This window comes from Akebia trifoliata, chromosome 8 (assembly GCF_017979445.1).
Source record: "Akebia trifoliata isolate Shusen 1 chromosome 8, ASM1797944v1, whole genome shotgun sequence".
NCBI lineage: Eukaryota > Viridiplantae > Streptophyta > Magnoliopsida > Ranunculales > Lardizabalaceae > Akebia > Akebia trifoliata.
Genome location: NC_141382.1, coordinates 37628590 through 37645854, shown reverse-complemented (window position 1 = coordinate 37645854; position 17265 = coordinate 37628590). Strand labels below are relative to the sequence as shown.

General features: G+C 35.4%; 1 protein-coding gene across 9 annotated transcripts; it reads right to left on the bottom strand.

Annotated features, from left to right (window-relative positions):
* Nucleotides 1-5781: 5781 nt before the first annotated feature.
* Nucleotides 5782-16230, bottom strand: PIL5 (phytochrome interacting factor 3-like 5). 9 transcript variants are annotated; one of them, XR_015180890.1, is made up of 10 exons: nucleotides 15921-16226; nucleotides 15737-15827; nucleotides 14873-15647; nucleotides 9067-9174; nucleotides 8576-8641; nucleotides 8399-8464; nucleotides 6829-7230; nucleotides 6645-6708; nucleotides 6223-6288; nucleotides 5782-6052 (listed from the first exon to the last, which is right to left on the bottom strand). XR_015180890.1 is itself a non-coding variant. In XM_086451734.1 (9 exons), exons 2-9 carry the CDS (start codon nucleotides 15814-15816, stop codon nucleotides 6284-6286), a joined length of 1557 nt encoding a protein of 518 aa, XP_086307860.1. In that variant the 5' UTR covers nucleotides 15817-15827; nucleotides 15921-16230; the 3' UTR covers nucleotides 6000-6283. The 9 variants fall into 9 exon arrangements, 8 of the variants coding, with proteins under 8 accessions (XP_086307860.1, XP_086307861.1, XP_086307854.1 ...); XM_086451734.1 differs by having other exon boundaries at nucleotides 6000-6288; nucleotides 9067-9165; nucleotides 15921-16230; XM_086451735.1 differs by having other exon boundaries at nucleotides 6000-6288; nucleotides 6829-7227; nucleotides 9067-9165; nucleotides 15921-16228.
* Between the last annotated feature and the right edge of the window lie 1035 nt (nucleotides 16231-17265).

The window sequence follows — 17265 nt, the reverse complement described above, 5'->3', positions numbered from 1 at the left end:
TACATAGCTTACAACTTCAACACATCTTCTAAATCTAGCTTTCTAATGTTGTAAAAAAAATTAAAATGAAGCCTCCAAAAATATAAGATGAATTATATATAAAATGCTTGGGAAAAATTAATGGGATTAACAATTAAGTTTGTTGTTGACTGAATGAATCATATTTAACATAATGAACATAAAATCATAGAAACTGTCCTAAAAAATTATGGTTAGATATGTTCAAAAGGTGATAAATTTCTACATCAGTTTCCAACCTGATACAACTCCTCCTTCATCTAGGCTTTGATCGACAATGTAGTACAAAGGAAACAAGTGACCCTATTATCTATTGTTGTGCCACAACACCTTGCTATTTATTCATATCTTTAACCGTTTTTCAACTAGGATGGAGATTGGATCCTATTTTGATTCAAATGAGCATCAATGACTCGAAATGGGTTCGAAAGGTGCATAAATTTAGTTTTATTTTTTTATATAAAAAAACAAAAAACCCTGGACTTAGCCTACATGAGCCCAATGGATGTTTAGAGTTGATCTAAGGAACAGCCCATCTCTTTTAGGGATGGGTTACGGCTCATCGAAGCCCAGTCCAAACCCGCTCATTGACAGCCCTAGCAAGCTTGGTCGAGCAAAAACTTTGACATAGGTGATTTTTTATTGGGCCTGGCAGTTCGTCCAACATATTGGGCTAAAATATTTAGGCACTATTAGTATCGGGTCAATAATGGCCCATTTTAATGACCCATTACCCATTGACAGCCAGACCAGTGTCCTTGCCACGTGGCAAAATACTTTATGGGGGAAATAATAGAAATCCGGAAGTTCAGGTAACGTTAAAAGCTCGGACTGTCATCACTGTTAAGTGTAACGTATGCTAACTTTGAATAACGCAGCATCTCTTACTGACGTGTTATGGTTAAACTGATTTAAGACCAAAATACCCCTATATAATATTATATTGACAGATTATCAACACATTGGATCTATCTATTATTTTATTTGTAGAAGTTTAAACGCATACATCATTTATATTTTTGAACACATTATCGGATCAGAAGATGGTTGATCCAAAATTGATTCGATAAATGATCAGATCGGGTCTTAAACTCTTAATCGGAACTCAAATCCTTGGTCCAACTTATAGTTAAATAAGCGTATTGGATCTTGGGTACAATCCGATTCATTGACGGTCCTATCTATAGTGACAAAGTTGGGGTTCTGGAATAATTCCGCAAGAGAAAACTTTGGGAAAAAATTGACAAAAGTCATTAAAGTGGGAAAAATAATAAGATAAATTAAAATGTATAAAAAATGTAAAATAAAATATGTACTTTTCACCATTAAATGAAAAAATAATACTTAAAATTTTTAAAAATGAATCATCCTTGATTTTTTGAAAAAATCGGGATTAAATCTTGATTAATCATGATTTTTGTCACTATGGTCCTATCTCTTGGTTGCCTATATTTCTCTTCACATCTTAGTGTAGTTAGTTGGATATAGAATTAATTGGTTCAAGACTGACTTTATTTATTTATTTATTTATTTTTATTATAATGAGGATGTCTGGACTTACATCCGACTAGGGTGACCGGATGAGCTAGGGCCGAAACCAAGGCATATGGGACCCTCTCTTAGCTATGTTCAACACCGGCACATCACACGCACCAAGTGAGGGAACACCTTTGTGTGAGGTAGTAGACATGTGAATTTTTAAGAAAAAATGGAGATTGTATAAAACACTAATAAATTTTGGAATGAAAAATAAGAAGAAGACATGTAGATTGAGAAACAAAGGTTGGAGTTGGGAAGATTTCCCAAAACACAAAAATAAAAAATAAAAAGTCAAAAACCTATCATGGATTCACGAATTTAATCGGTTGGGTCGTTATTCAACAATATTTTTTGTAAATTTTGTGCATGGTTGATTTCTTATGGTATTTAATTTCTTTTTGGACGGAAATAACCCCCTTGAAAACTACCCAACCTTTTGTTTAGACCGTTCTACCTACATTATTGGGTGGTGAAAAGGGGCATAATCAGCTTCATAAGAAAAAAATAATAATAGCTGCTTCTAACAAATTTTATATAAATAAAAAACAAAAGAGTCCTCCTAGCCTTACTAAGAAAGGATTTCACCTTTACAAAGGTCCTTGGGTTCACTTCTTGGCAGTCAAAAATATGATCTGATGCTTCAAGAGTGTAGAGGATAAACATCTATGAATTTTAAAAAAGAAGTTATCTTTTGCTGTTGAATTTCATTTTTAAGTTTGGGAGATATTGGAAGTTTGGTAGCCAACCATTTTCAAAACCTTGGATATGAGTTTTTCGATGAAACTAAGAGGACTGTTATGGTGTTGGATTTCTGATGTGGTAATCCATTTGAGCAAAACTACCCATAGTAAGGTTCAAAACATTACTATGTCGGTAAGGAAAGGTTTCACCAAACTAAAAACAGGCAGAGGACCCCATGCAATGATATTGATAGGCCCTTCATTTTATCTAATCTAACATTGTTGGTAACTGAAAAGGACAGAAATGTCATTAACAGATTATGTAGTCATCCATTTTTACACAATCCAAACAGAAGTGAGAAGCCCTTTATTTATTTATTTAATACTACTAGTAACTGAAAAGGGTAGAAATGTCCCAAAAAGATTATTTAGTTATCACTTTTTCACATGTACCCAAAGTGGAAGGGTAAAATTTTGATATACCCCTCCAGGTTTTGGTTTATTGTTGAGATGCCACCATGATTATGGTCTTCTATGAGAAACAGGTCTGTATTGTTCTTAAAAGATTTTAGTCACTCATAGAAGACCATGGTCTAGGGTGGTATATCATGAGATTGAAAAACCCAAGGGTATCTCAAATATACATTAAAACCCGGAGGGCTGGATCAAAATTATCCCAAATAGAACTACTATTTATATGCACCTTGTTCAATAGGCCTTGGCATTGTTGTGCCTCTTACTTACACTGCCCAAGCATGGCTCGTTTGCTTATGATCTGTTTGTCTTTCCTGCTTTTGATTAGTTTTGCTCTCTCCCTCCAAACCAAACAGCTTCCACCATCAACTTCTCAGGGACAGTACCCACCATCACCATCACCTTCAGCCAGTGAGGGAGGTGGAGGTGGTGGTGGTGGTGGCGGTGGCGGTGGCGGTGGAGGTGGGTCGGGCCAGGGAAGTGGATCGGGTTCGGGTAGTGGGTCAGGTAGGGGAGGAGGAGGAGGAGGTGGTGGTGGCAGTGGCCAGGGTGGTGGTAGCGGCTCTGGCTATGGTTTTGGTAGCGGCAGCGGTGGTGGCGGCATTGGTGGAGGAACCAATCCTTAAGAAGATATATGTGTGTGTGTGTGTATTTGAGAGCTTCTAATAAATAAAATCTAGTTTGCATGGCTGCAAGTACTTATCTTCATGCAATATATTATTACTAACTTTTTTTATCTATGAATAAAATTTCTTTATGATGAAGAAAAAACTACACTTAAAAGGACTTAAATTAATCATTAATTTAGAGGCAAAAGTATTTGATTTAATCTCACCAAATTCAAAGGTGAGCCATATGAAGGTCCCCTTCTCTATTTATAAATGATATATATGTTTTTAATACAACCTAAAAGAGATTAAGTTTCATATCATATAATGGTACTAATTAATTACATCAAAGATTTCAATAATATATAAGTCCACCGAAGAGATCATGATTTCTACTTTGCTAGGAAAAATTATATCAAAGACTATAGAAAAACCAACCAATCTTTCAAAATTAAGATGATTCAGAATCCCTTCGATTTCTCAACAGATGTGTAGTTCCTATGTTGTATGTGTGAGCTAGACAAGTGCTGATGATTGACATGATTAGGCCTTAGGTAAATATATAATGTTCTGATGAGACAATAAATTGAGTGATGCAATTCCGACGCAACCTTTTCTCTTACAAAAACTTATAATCAATCTCGATGTTATGAAATATGGGATTGATTGTCACAAACTAATGTAGTAGGTTGCAAGAGATTGATACCAATATCATGTTAGTGATTAGCCACCCAACCCAGTCAGCATCAGTGAATTGATACATGACCACGGGATTGTGTGATGAAAGACGATTCCCATGGTTTACAGTACCGCGTAGACATGATCTGATCAATCTGGATCAATGAAGGCAGATGGCTGTTCCATGTAGACAGGTGTTGCAAACTGTCCATGTTGAAAGTGTTCTTCACTTTGAACTGTCTGATGGCCAGTTATGGGCCATGGTAATGGTGAGGACTACTCTAATGGTAGTGAGCTTAAGTTTCTGAGAAATTCTTGCCTGGGTTTGCAATAAGTCCCGCCTTAAGATGCTCCAATGACATTAAGTTTGGTTTTTAATACACACTTGCACCCCCACCAAATTCATATTTGGTATGTTTGATTCACCAACAGATGTGTAGCTCACTTTGCTACATGTGAGCTAGACAAGTGGAGATTTTGAAGAACCTCCATGTGCCTTTAATGGATTCTCCTCTACAAGGCTATTGATGGATTTGTTCAACCCATATCCAATCTGTTTTATTCCGATAACTTTGGATCAAAATCAAGGATTTGGGTTCCGATTGGATCCAACCCAATAAGGTTTCGATTTATATTTTATACATCCAATTGGATTTAATCTGATCCAGACACTTAATGGGGTCGGGTTGGGATGGTAATATTGACGTTTGATAAAAATCTAATCCAATAAGGGCCTGATCTGATTCAGTGCTTCTTATTGAATCTGTTTTGGGCCCAATCCAATCCAAGCCTTATTTAGAATTGACAAACCCACCAGAACAAATTAATTTTCATATCTGTTTTATAAGTCCAATAAAACTCCCAACTACTTGCACCAAACTTCTATAGAAAGATTGTACCATAGAATAATTTTATGTCAACCCTGCCAAAGAATACATACAACATGTTTTTTTATTTTTTTTTTAAATCTAAAATACATTGCCCTCTGTTGAAGAACCTTGAGCTTGATAACAAGGAGAAGGCTATGATATCATGACATGGTTTAATTGATTGCATCATTACATGACAATCTACTTGTCAAAAAGGAAATTCCTTGAGGGACTTTGTTTTTCAGACTGTTTCACACTGCATTGATGTGATGGCCGTAGATGTATTTCCTCGAGATACAAGTGAAAAGCATCTATGATTATGTTTGCACCTCCTCGTCAGCACAGTGTGAAATGCGGAGAAAAACGAAGTCCCTCCAGCACGGCTCTCTTAAAAAAATTACATTACAATAAACCCTATGTGTGTATGGGTGCACGGTGTGAGTGTGTGGGTGCGTGTGGTTCATGAGATCAATAACTTGGATGAAGGTAGGTTTCAAATCCAAGTCCAAGTCTATAGCATCGACACCCACATTCTTTACCAAGTTAGCTTGCACCTTATAAATAAAAGAAGCGTGCATGCATGCACGATGTGAGTATGTGGATGTGTGTGGTTCATGAGATCAATAACTCGTATGAATGTAGGTTTCGAATCCAAGTCTAAGTTTATAGCATCGACACTCACATTCTTAACTAAGTTAGCTCACACCTTATAAATAAAAGAAGCAAGTGTGGGTGCGTGAGTGTATCTGAGGCGGGGGGGGGGGGGGGGGGGGTGAAGATGGGCATCTCTGCAGAAATAAACCCTCTAAATCTTCAAGAGCCATTAAGAACAAAGTTTATTAAAGAGACTGAAGTAAAATTGCACACCTAAGGATACATAGGCCATGTTTGATTATGTAATCATGAGAAAGGAAATGGAAGAAAAGTAAAAAAAAAAAAATGCATAGCTTACATTTTAATTTGATTTTGATTACGAGTACATGAAAGTGGGACCTATTGAAGCTCCAAATTTTGGGATTTAAAGCTACAGGGATGAAAAATGTAAAATACAAAAGGCAGTCAAAGAATAGGATCCCACGAGTTTGATTCTGTAAACCACATCGTCTTGCAACTAGCAACCGATAATTTCTCAATTTAAACCAAATATATACCATCTCTCAGATTAGGACTTTTTTTCCTCTGGGATCTGCCATTGAGCATCAAGCATATTCATACTAGTAAACATCAAACGTGAAAGGGAAACAAGATTATAAAATAAATACAAAAAAAGAAAAAGGGAATTCCAATAGTTACAAGTTAGCCGCATAATATTGTATAGTCAGTAGAAGGTGACTGTATACTCAAAAAAGATGCTACCTATTTTTCTCAACAAAACTTAGCAAGGTAGAACCTTTTTGCATCCTAACTGCCCAACATGTCAACCTGCAATGCGACAAAAAATGATTTCAGATAATGGATATTAAGTTTGATCTCGGGTCACACATAATCCCTTTGGTACACTAACATTCATGAGTCTTGCCCTTGTTGCATGTGTGCTATGATACAGGTTTATGCTATGTATATATTTACAGTTGATATAAACTAAACCATGGATGGCGCCAAAAAGGAAAGTCAAGAAGACAACAACATGATAATCAACTCCCCACGGGCTCTGTTGAAGAACCTTATATTGGTGTTTATTTTCTTTATTTAGATCGTTATTTTATTACTTATGTAGAAAGGAAAAAAAAAATATCAAAGCACGAAAGCATGGAGACATAGGATGTCCTTTAACTAACCAGCTTTGTGATTTTCAAGATTATCAATTCCCTTGCTGGTGCTTGGCTGGGCCATTACTTGATTCTGTGCAAATGATGGCATAACTTCATCAATATTGAGTATATGTAACTGCAGAACTCTTTCACACACACACACACACACACAAGTGGTGATGACTGTAAGGGAAGTTGAGAAGTTACACACCTGAGGTGGACATGGAGGTACTTGCATGTGGTGGAGGCGGAGGTAATGTTGATAAGGATCTGCGAAATTCGAGACCTGCATCGGGTTGGGACAGTGAACACCATTTGAGCTTAATGTTGGATCTGAGTGGTTGGTTACGGATATTGTGGATGGATCAACTGAAGAAGCAGGCGGTAGATGAAACGCTGGCATTGGAAGCCTTGGAGAAAAATGGGCTGTTGTGGGTGGTCTGGCCATGGATGAGCTAGGTAATACAGAGGGGAATCGCAGCATTGGACGACTCAACCCCATATCCATACCCATTCCCATACCCATACCCATTCCCATCCCCATTGGGGACATGTATTGCTGGACACCAGGAAACATCATGGGAACCATGCTGCACCCCATGGACATCATCTGCTGAAAATGGTTACCCTCAATATCTTCTTAAACTATGCAGGCATACATCCAAATTGCTTAAATTTCCAAGTATAAAGATTCATTCATCTTGTTGGCGTGGAAGTGAAACATCCTTCTACAACTATATAATTGTGACGTGTGTAAAATAAAGGAAGTAGTATTTGTAAAAATGATGATAAATATAAGGCCTATATGTATGAATTGATCAGTAATAAGCAGGAAAAGCTGAAAAGAACAAACAAAGTTGGACTTTAACCCATGATCTCAAAGTTGTTTTGCACTGTGTCAAACCAACTGAGCTATGGTTCTAAGCCCGAGAGAATAGCATCCTCATCATCCTATGTCATTGAATTAAAGATCCCTTTTTTTTCTTCAAGCAATCAATGCCGCAGGAGAGCTTAACATCATCGCGTTAACCAAGAGTTGTAACTGATTAGGAAAAAAAATGTTCCCAAGTGGATTGGTTGAAGTATGGTAACATTTATTCCACTATGACTGGTAGGAGAGACATTGACTGATGAAATTGTCTCTATACTAAAAAGTTCAGTAGGGACAGAAGTAAGGAATCCAATAGGACGAATTTCCAGAGGTTGGTCTCCCAGAAAGGCATGGAAATTTATCCAAAAACTACAAGATAATATTTTTCCAAGGTAGTGCGAGGTCAGGTCGGTCATATTTCAGAAATGGTACTAACCCTAACTTTCTTCTGAATACCCCGTTATCTCAACAAAACAAATAAGTGCCTCACCTTTTCTTAGGCTAAACTTTGACAAAATTGAACAATAATGTTTCTCAGTGTTTATGTGGGTGTTTTAAGGGGGAAGGAAGGAGGGGGAGAGGAAGGGAAGGGAAGGGAAGCAGGTTGAAGCATTTCTTAGTTATGTTGTTTGACATCTTATACCATGAATGAAGTAGTAAATCATTTAAAAGGTTGGTGGTCTAATGGTCTCGGTGCCATGAAAATAGTCATGGTAAGCATGGGTAGCAGTTTATTATTAAGAGAAATGAGTGAATCAACTATTTTTTACTTTTGCCACTTATTTCTTATTTATTATTGTTACTTAAGCAACAAGACAATAGTTATGGAATCAAGACCATGTGATCACTACTCATTAAAAAATGTGTGTATGTATATATAAATTAAGTAAAAGATTAATGAAAAAAATACTTGGACTTGTAACTGGAGTGATTTCAAGTACACGATTGCCTCATCCAGCATTGAAGCTTTGTCCGACTGAAATTTCATAAAAGAGAAGGATTAAAATACAAAACATTTCATTCAGGAAAAAAAAAATGTTCCCCAAATCTTTTATAAGGAAAGCATGAAAGATATATTTATAGTGACCTTGTTACACCGGGGTATGAGTTCTTGCAAGGCCTTCATCTTCTCATTTATCCTGTCTCGCCGTCTCTACACCAGAAGGAACATATTATATATAAAAAAAGGTAACTGCTCCTATGGTTACCCAGAAAAATTTTCTGTGAAAGTTATCAATTAAAAACATCACCCAAACAGTGAAGAACTATTATTGATCATTTTTAGATTGCCACAAAAAAATATAATGTAACAATTTTTAAGTAAAAAAGGAAAAACAAATGGCCCTCCACGGAAGCTAAGAAAATTTACGTTAACGGGTGGATAAAAATAACCAAACAACAGAAATTTTTATTTATCTGAAAATACTTTTCACGAAATTTTTCTAAGCTTCCATAGAGAGGACATTTAGGAGAAAAGTTTTCCATGGAAATTTTTTCTAAGAAATCATCCAGGTCCTAAAAAGAAGAGAAACCCAATTTTGTTAACAGGAGAACACTGGTAGGATAGAAGAAGCAGACCCTCTCCGAGAGATTGTGGACCTCAGCTGCACGAGTTCTTCTTGCAGACGTTGATCCACGAACTTGTTTCTTTGTTTCTGCAGATTCAAACTTAGCATCCTTTAGCCCCTAAAAATAACAGAAGTGAACAAAAGAGAAGTTAGAACACATATGATGGTGCAAGTTTCTATCATCATCAAATTGAAATCATCCCCCACCACCTATACACGGATAATCTATGATCATTGTGGCAGTTTATTTGGTGTCTTGCATGGGTCACAAAATTCATATCTACCACCAATACACAAGTAATCTGTGATCATTGTGGCAGTTTATTTGGTGTCTAGCATGGGTCACAGAAGTCATATCTACCCATATACGAGTAATCTATGATCATTGTGGCAATTCATTTTGTGGGCCATCTTGCATGGGTCACAAAAACCATATTTCAATATATCCTTCATACTTTCCAACAATCATAAGAGAATGAAGTGCACTAAGCCATATGGTCAATATGTAAAAGAATCCTCCAGAACTTTTTATAGATTGTATTTTACTGATTAATATTAATGAATTGAAGAAAGTATATTAGGCATATTCCTAGAGATGCAAGAAACATTGAAAAATGGTAATGTTGACATGACCTATCATTATGTATAAACTAATAAAATATGTGATCCTTTATATAATTAAATCTAGGCATGAATAGATGTTCAGTAAATTTATCTGATTATTCTTACTCATTTTATTCACAAACATTAGGTCATCATCCAGTACAAATATCTGATTATTCTTACTCATTTTATACACAAACATAGGGTCATCATCCAGTACAACTGTGTTGATACTATAATGATTATGAAATCAGTTGTACTCCTGTGAAAAGGAGAAAAGGGAAAGGATTAGTTTAGTTCAAGGAAATGCTTATGGGTAAAAACACCCACAATTGCCCTATGTGAGCATCATTCAGCTGCTTTTGAGAATAGAAGCTCTTCATTAGTCTGGAAGGATTCTAGCTTGAGTGTTCACTTCCAAAATTATACTAGAATACCTAAAATTGCAATTATGGTTATTGCAGTTACAAACTCCATGTCCTTATGAATTCCTCTTCCTATAGGAATACAATATTTAAAACAAAACAGAGGGGAAGAAAGAAAAAAAAGGATCATTTTTTTCTGATCCATCACCTCAAGAGAAGGGACATCACAAGGTTGAACAAGTGGCATGTGTGGGATTGCGTATGAGATTGCCTTTGACATGTTAGCGTAATCCAAGAATTAATTGTATGGGAAAGGGGAAATGAGTTCTAAAAATTTGAGTTCCCCATATATGTTGTGATATGATGCTTATATGAGATGGCCTTGTCCTTGATGGGTGAGCTCTTGGATTAGACAGTGACTCAAATAAGAGATGAAAGAAATAGAGTATGATATAATAGTAAACCATATTGGCCAATGACAGGACTGTAATATTTAATGTCTAGACTATATTAGTTGAGTCAGCTCAAACTAGAAGTGAACTTATGCTAATAAATGGGAAAGACCTTATTCCTTAAACCTATAAAATAATTTTAGGGTAATACACCAAACAAGCTGATTGCTAATGAAGTTCACATGGTCTGAAATGAACTTCGAAATATTAAAGAAAAATTATTACAACTGACGATTAATTATAATTTTAAATTTTTGAATTAAAGTCTCAAATTTCAATTAAGTGATCCATTGAAAGTTATTTTATATATACTATGCCAATTTAATCAAGAATTTTCTATAAAATGAGGGCAGATAAATATGCTATACATTTACACACATTAAATTTCAAGCAACCTGCATTTTGAGAAATCTATCAATATTTCTTGAATATACAAAATGGATAAAATACACTTATAAAGATATCCCAAAGTGAAGGAGACGGTTATAGCTTTACTCAGTCAAAAGAACACACTAGAACCAAAAACCTGTGTAATTAAGATATGTGGATGCCTAACAAAGTTATTTTATAGGTTTCAGGTTATTAATTTAAATGGCAAAGTGTTGATGCTAACACTCGAACAACCGTTGAGAGAATATTGATGAATACAGTAACAAATAAGAAACAAAAGAGTTCTAGCAAGTTTTTCAATTTAAACAACCTTTACTTGCAATTGCTAAATGTAGGTAATGGTGTATCCACATCAAGGAAGGTGTAATTTAAAGCGCATAGTAGAATTACCATACTTGAGATAGATTACACAATAGATAGATAAAGTAGATGCACAAACCCAAGACATGATCATTAGGATGAATGGATCAGGGTGGGTGTTGCAATATCTTGAACTTAATGTGGACTATAGTACTCTTACTGAGACATCCTACTACATGGACTATGACAAATAATGATTTTTTTGAACTCAGATGAGTTGAAAGTCCATGAGTGGACTTGCATCAACTCTTGTACACGTGTGTCTATATATATAGTTCAAGAGACATTACACGTACAAGAGTCAATGCAAGTCCAATCATGGACTTCAACTCATCTAGGTTCAAGAGATAAGTATTCGTCATTATCCATTATATATATGCATAGCTTGGTTCACTAAAGAATAAAAGCTCTTTGGCCTTAGAAAAGGTAAGAACATAACATGAATGATTGAGAAACCACGTGGTAGATGTGCAATCAACGTGTATGCATGCGTCTTTTATCAATTCACTCTTGTTATCCAACCTAGTTGTCTTATGTTTTATTCTGTAAGGCAATTACTCATTAACGAGTTCTTAGCTCCATTGGAATGCTTGTACCACCTTTAAGATTTTGCCGAGGATTGTGGACTAGAAGGCATAAAGGTTATTCAATCATTTGCACTCCTCATTGTGGGACATTATTGAGCGATGTTTCGATGTGTTGAAGGGACAATGACCTATTTTAAAGACAGTGTCATCATACGATGTGTCGGACATTGTCATCACATGTATAGTAAGTCATAATTTCATCAGTCAAGAGTTCATAGCCAATAAGGAATCTGCTTAGTGTGATTGTAAAAATTACATCGAATAATAGGGGACATGTGAAGGTGATGCATCAGATCTGACAATAGTTTTACATTCTTGCATACAAAGAAGATGTAAGAGAAGAAACTCAATAGCTCAAGCTATCTTAGCTTCCCAACAACAAAATGATGGGTCCCTTGATTTGTAGAGATGATTTTTCTTGCTTTGTAAATGAGGATTGGTTTTATGTTATCATTTGCTTAAGAAGACATGTTGATTTGTATGCTCTTATTCTTCGTTGGTTTTTATTAAACTGTATATCATACTCTTCACTAATTCCTAATATTTTGAGTTTGCTTATTAGTATCAATTATTTGTAGTTTAAATTGTACAAGTTCTATCTCCTCGTTGCTTATGTTGAAGAATAATGAAAATGTATAAAAGAACAAAACAAAACTGGAGGAGAGTCTTTTATAGATGACAATCATGGGAGGTAAATTTGTATTGTCGGGTCACCCATAAGTATGGTAATTAACCGTTAGCATTTTTTTTCCCAGGTTCAAAGACAACCAGACTCATTTATATGGGGAAGATGAGATACAATGACAAAATGGAGAGCAAGGACGAAGAGAGAAGAAAAGAAAAGTTGATTCTACTTGAACTGTTAGGTGTAATATAATTCAGTTAATTGGGACATTAGTTTTAGTTTCTGTTATTAGAGATTTATTGTAATGAAATAGGGATCATTTGGGTGAAACTAGGATATTATACCACTTTTTGGTGTTAAATGTATAATGTGGATTATGCTTTCTATGTTATTGTATTAATGAGACTTGTTTAACTATAGTTTTGGTTGAAGTGTTTGATATAGGATACAATTTAGTTGTATAATAAGGCACAAGAAGATTCATTTATTATTTTAGGGGCATTCTGGCCATTTTACCAATATCTAGGTTACAGAAGCTGTTTTCCCTAAATGATAATTGCCATATTCTAGACTCCAATAACACTTCCTAGGTATGGTTACCAAACAACAATCCCAGGAACAACACTTTTATAGTTTTTGTTCCAAGAGAGTTTCTGCAAGCTATAACATCCTAAAATGAACCCCAAGTCTCTTTCCAAACTATAACTTCTAGGCTAGTGAAAATTCTTACATACAATATCATCAAAAAAAAAAAAAATTACACGAAACAGGTAGAGTGTCTTTCCAAACTATAACCTTCTTGACTAGTGAAAATCCTTGCTACAAGATAACCAAAGAAACTACACTTTAAGGGTAGTGACCCAAAAATGTTTGGCCCATTATTTAGTGGATCTCCAACAGTCAGTACGATGAATAATTTCTAGCTGATGGATTGAATCATTTTTCCCCATCATATGCAAAAAAACATCCATGAGACTATTCATCAAACCATTTATCCTATATGGGTTAGAAATTCCAGAATGGACTGATTTTTTGTGAGAATGATCTCAATGGTGAGAAGATCATCCTCACAAAAAATCAGCCCATTGAAATGTTAAAAATTAACTGTCCATGATTCTTTTGGTGGGGGGAGATGGGGGAGAGAGAGAGAGAGAGTAAGACTAGCCTTACTAACTTAGTAAGATTTCTAAGGGTCCTTGAGCTCACCTTGTGGCATCCAAAAACATGATCTGATGCTATATGATAGTAGAGAACAAAATTCTATGAACTTTGAAAAAAATAATTAAAGAAAGAATTATTTTTCACAGCTGAATTTTAATTTTATATTTGGGAGTTCAGTAACTCTCCATTTTCAAAACCTTGGATCAAGACAAATAAAACAATTGTTTTTTGAAAAAATTTCTGGGGGAATATGAGTTTTTCCATGAAATCTAGAGGGCTGTGGTGTTGGATTGCCAATGTGGTAATCGATTTGAGCTCAAGGACCCTTAGTAAGAGTTAAAATCTTACTAAGTTAGTAAATAAAGTGTTTTTCGAAATATTATGGGTGGGATCATTAAATCATTCTCCTTCCAAAAGCGTAAGGGTAAACTCAAAACTGTACTTCTGGATGGTCTTGGGGGAATGGAGAGCCGTCAAATTTCAAAAGACATTCCTGCCAACTGATTAGCCATATCAATGTAAGGCAGTAGGACTAATGTTCCATAAGGACATTTTTCTAATACCCAAAATACCCTTCCAATAGACAACCGTATCCTCTTACAGCTAGAATTCCACTACTATATTTGGTGTCTGTGTACCTACACAAACAATCTTGACCATTGGTTATATAGACATTTCACCTAATTTCTTTCTACAAATATAACCCATCGGTTATCTATCCCATTCTCAACCTCAGTTTTTGTTCCATTTTTATTTTTGAAAATTTCCCAAATTGAACGCCAACTGAATAAATGCCGAAGGAAAATGCTGAAGTAACATTAAAATTGACATCGTTTGGGACATTGCTGACATGGATGCCTACAGAACGAGAGATGCTTTTTACGAGTGAGAAGTATCTATGGTTATGTGCTTACCATTGTCCCAAATGATGTCAATTTCAATGTTACTCCAGACGACTCAATGCAAATCTATTACTATGTTCATGATAATGAAACAAATATACATCTGGACAACTTTCAATTAATCGTCCATTATTTTCATAAAAACTTATCTACCCCAGTCCCACCCTAAATGTTTTCCCCAATTTTTTTTTTTTTTTTTTTCAAATTTAACCAAATGGACAGAATAATGGCCCAAACCTAACTTGGTTAATATGTTCATGATAATCTATGCCCCTGGCGCACATTAGATTTACTAACACAGATTTTTTTTTTTTTTTTAAATTAAGCACAATATTAATTAAAAAATATCGAACAGAAACTCAAACACGAACCTCATCTTGGCAATCATGATCGTCTTTTTCCCTCGCTTTTCTCTTCCGATAATCTATTGGCGGCTTAGTTGAAGGCTCAGCGCTAGCACTAGCACTGGCGCCTGAGCCGCCGTCTGATGATGACGTTAACGTCATCTCACAGTTACCCAAATCCGTTTCCTGCTCCGGCACTGCATCAATGTCCATACTCCCGCACCGCAAATTCCCACCTGATACCGGTTCTGCACTTCCCTCTCCGTTAGAAACCCTAGGTACCAACTCGACAACCGGCGTCTCACTCGAATCAACCACCGTTAATTCCCTAGCCGTTTTATCCGAAAAACACGGCTGAGATTCGATTCTGGTTTTTGGCCGAGGAAAATGCATGAATCTATGCAACTTGGCTGTCGGATCCAAATCTGTCCGTTTAGGTGGTGGGATCGGCGGCTGAGATGAAACTGGGAGCTTATCTTCATGGCGGCTGATGTGAGAAACGTTACCAGACGGCGCAGGATAGATGAGATCAGCACAGAAATCTCGTTCAAAGGAATCATCGAGAGGATAATGTAACCATGAAGCCATCTCGTCTTCTTGCATGAAGAGACGATTTTGTGCTTCCTCTGATGGATCTGCAACGGATGCGGACGCACCAGATGGTTGGCTGATCTTCATTGATTCTCCTGCTTCGTGGTTTGGGGATTTTGGTGGAAATTTCTTGAGAGATCTCTGGTTCTGACTGTTCATGACTACATGTCCGTTTCGCCAAATTATCTCCATGAGATCCTCCTCAGAACTGCTAAGTTCCCAAATTTAAATGACAAACTCAAATTCTGCAAATTTGAAGAAGAAATTTAGTATAAAAAGAAAAGTAAATCGAAATCTCACGATGAGGGTTTGTTTAGACGTGAAGAGGTAGGAAACGAATCGTCGTCTTCAATTTCAAAATCAGGAACACAGTGATTCATTTTTTCTGCAACTTTAACAAAATCAAAGAAGAACAACTTTAACAAAATCAAAAATAAAATAAACAATGATTAAAACAGTGAATCAAAGAGTAACAATTACATACTGTAACGATCTTCCGGGGCAGAAATTATGAAATTTGGAGACGAATTTCAGACAGAAAATAAGGGGAAAAGCAGAATCACCGACATGATGATGAAGATGATTGTTATTGTCTAACAATCATGGATTTGATTGCTTCCACCGACTGTAATTCGTTATTTTTTTTCTTAAAAACCTAATAAATCGAGTGGTACTTGTTTTGTTGTCTCTTTGTAGAAGATGAGAAATCCTAGAGATTCTTCTTTTTTTTTTCTTTTCTGGGTGTTTTGGATTGAAACTAAAATCATCAAATATTTATAGACTTTCGACCAGTGTTGGTGTCTGTGACATAAAAGATAAGGTCATTCTCTCTCTCAATAAGGGTTTATGTTCTCTATGGTCTATATATTCACATCAATATCAAGTGGGGGCCAATCCGACCATTCAATGAGTAATCAATAAAGACCATGATTAAAAAAATTAAAATTATTACTTTAGCTTAAATTTTGATACTTATTAGTTTAGATTAAATTTTTTTATTAGATTAATGTAGATTTATATATTATTAGATCGCGACGTGGTAGGCATCACAATTGACATGTTGGCACTTTATTTGCAACTTTTGTAGTAACAAGTTGCACGGCTATGGAGAGCACAGGTGTTAGAAAGTCATCATCTGCGTTTTGCCGCATAATGTTCACATGATATCTTTTTTTTTTATCAGTAAACATGTTTTTAATAAATTTAATAGCTCGATGCTAATAGGATTTGAACCTATATCTCTGATATCATCACCTAAAGACTTTATCAACTAAGAGAACTAACATCTATCACAGGTATCTAGTTAATGAGTTTGGTAACTCAATGCCAGTAGGATTCTGTAAATATGTTTTTTTATCGTCTTATTTCTCTGATCTTAATATAACCCAACTCTATATCTAGGTGGACCCATCAGTATATATTTGTGGACCAATTAATGACTAGGGACAAAGAGTAATCTACTAATGAGTTAGTGGAAATTGTTATTACTCTTTATAAGTACTTTTGCTTGTGTGGTTCAAGTGTATATCATCACCCTAGGAAAAATAACAATTTATTCATTATTCATATGTTCGTAAATTTGTTTTATTGAATCACGGAATACAATAATATATAACAAATTTAGGGAGAAAAGGGTAATGAAGTAAAGTACAAACTTATACAAATTTTAAATTCTCCATGAAATTTAGAAAACTCTCTCAACTCCCAACTTTATAAATATCATTATAAATTATCCTTTGGAGAAATGGGAAGAAAGATTCAAGTTTTTCCTTCAAATTGAGTCCATCCCATGAACCTTATAGTCTTTATAACTTTCTCAATGACTCTTT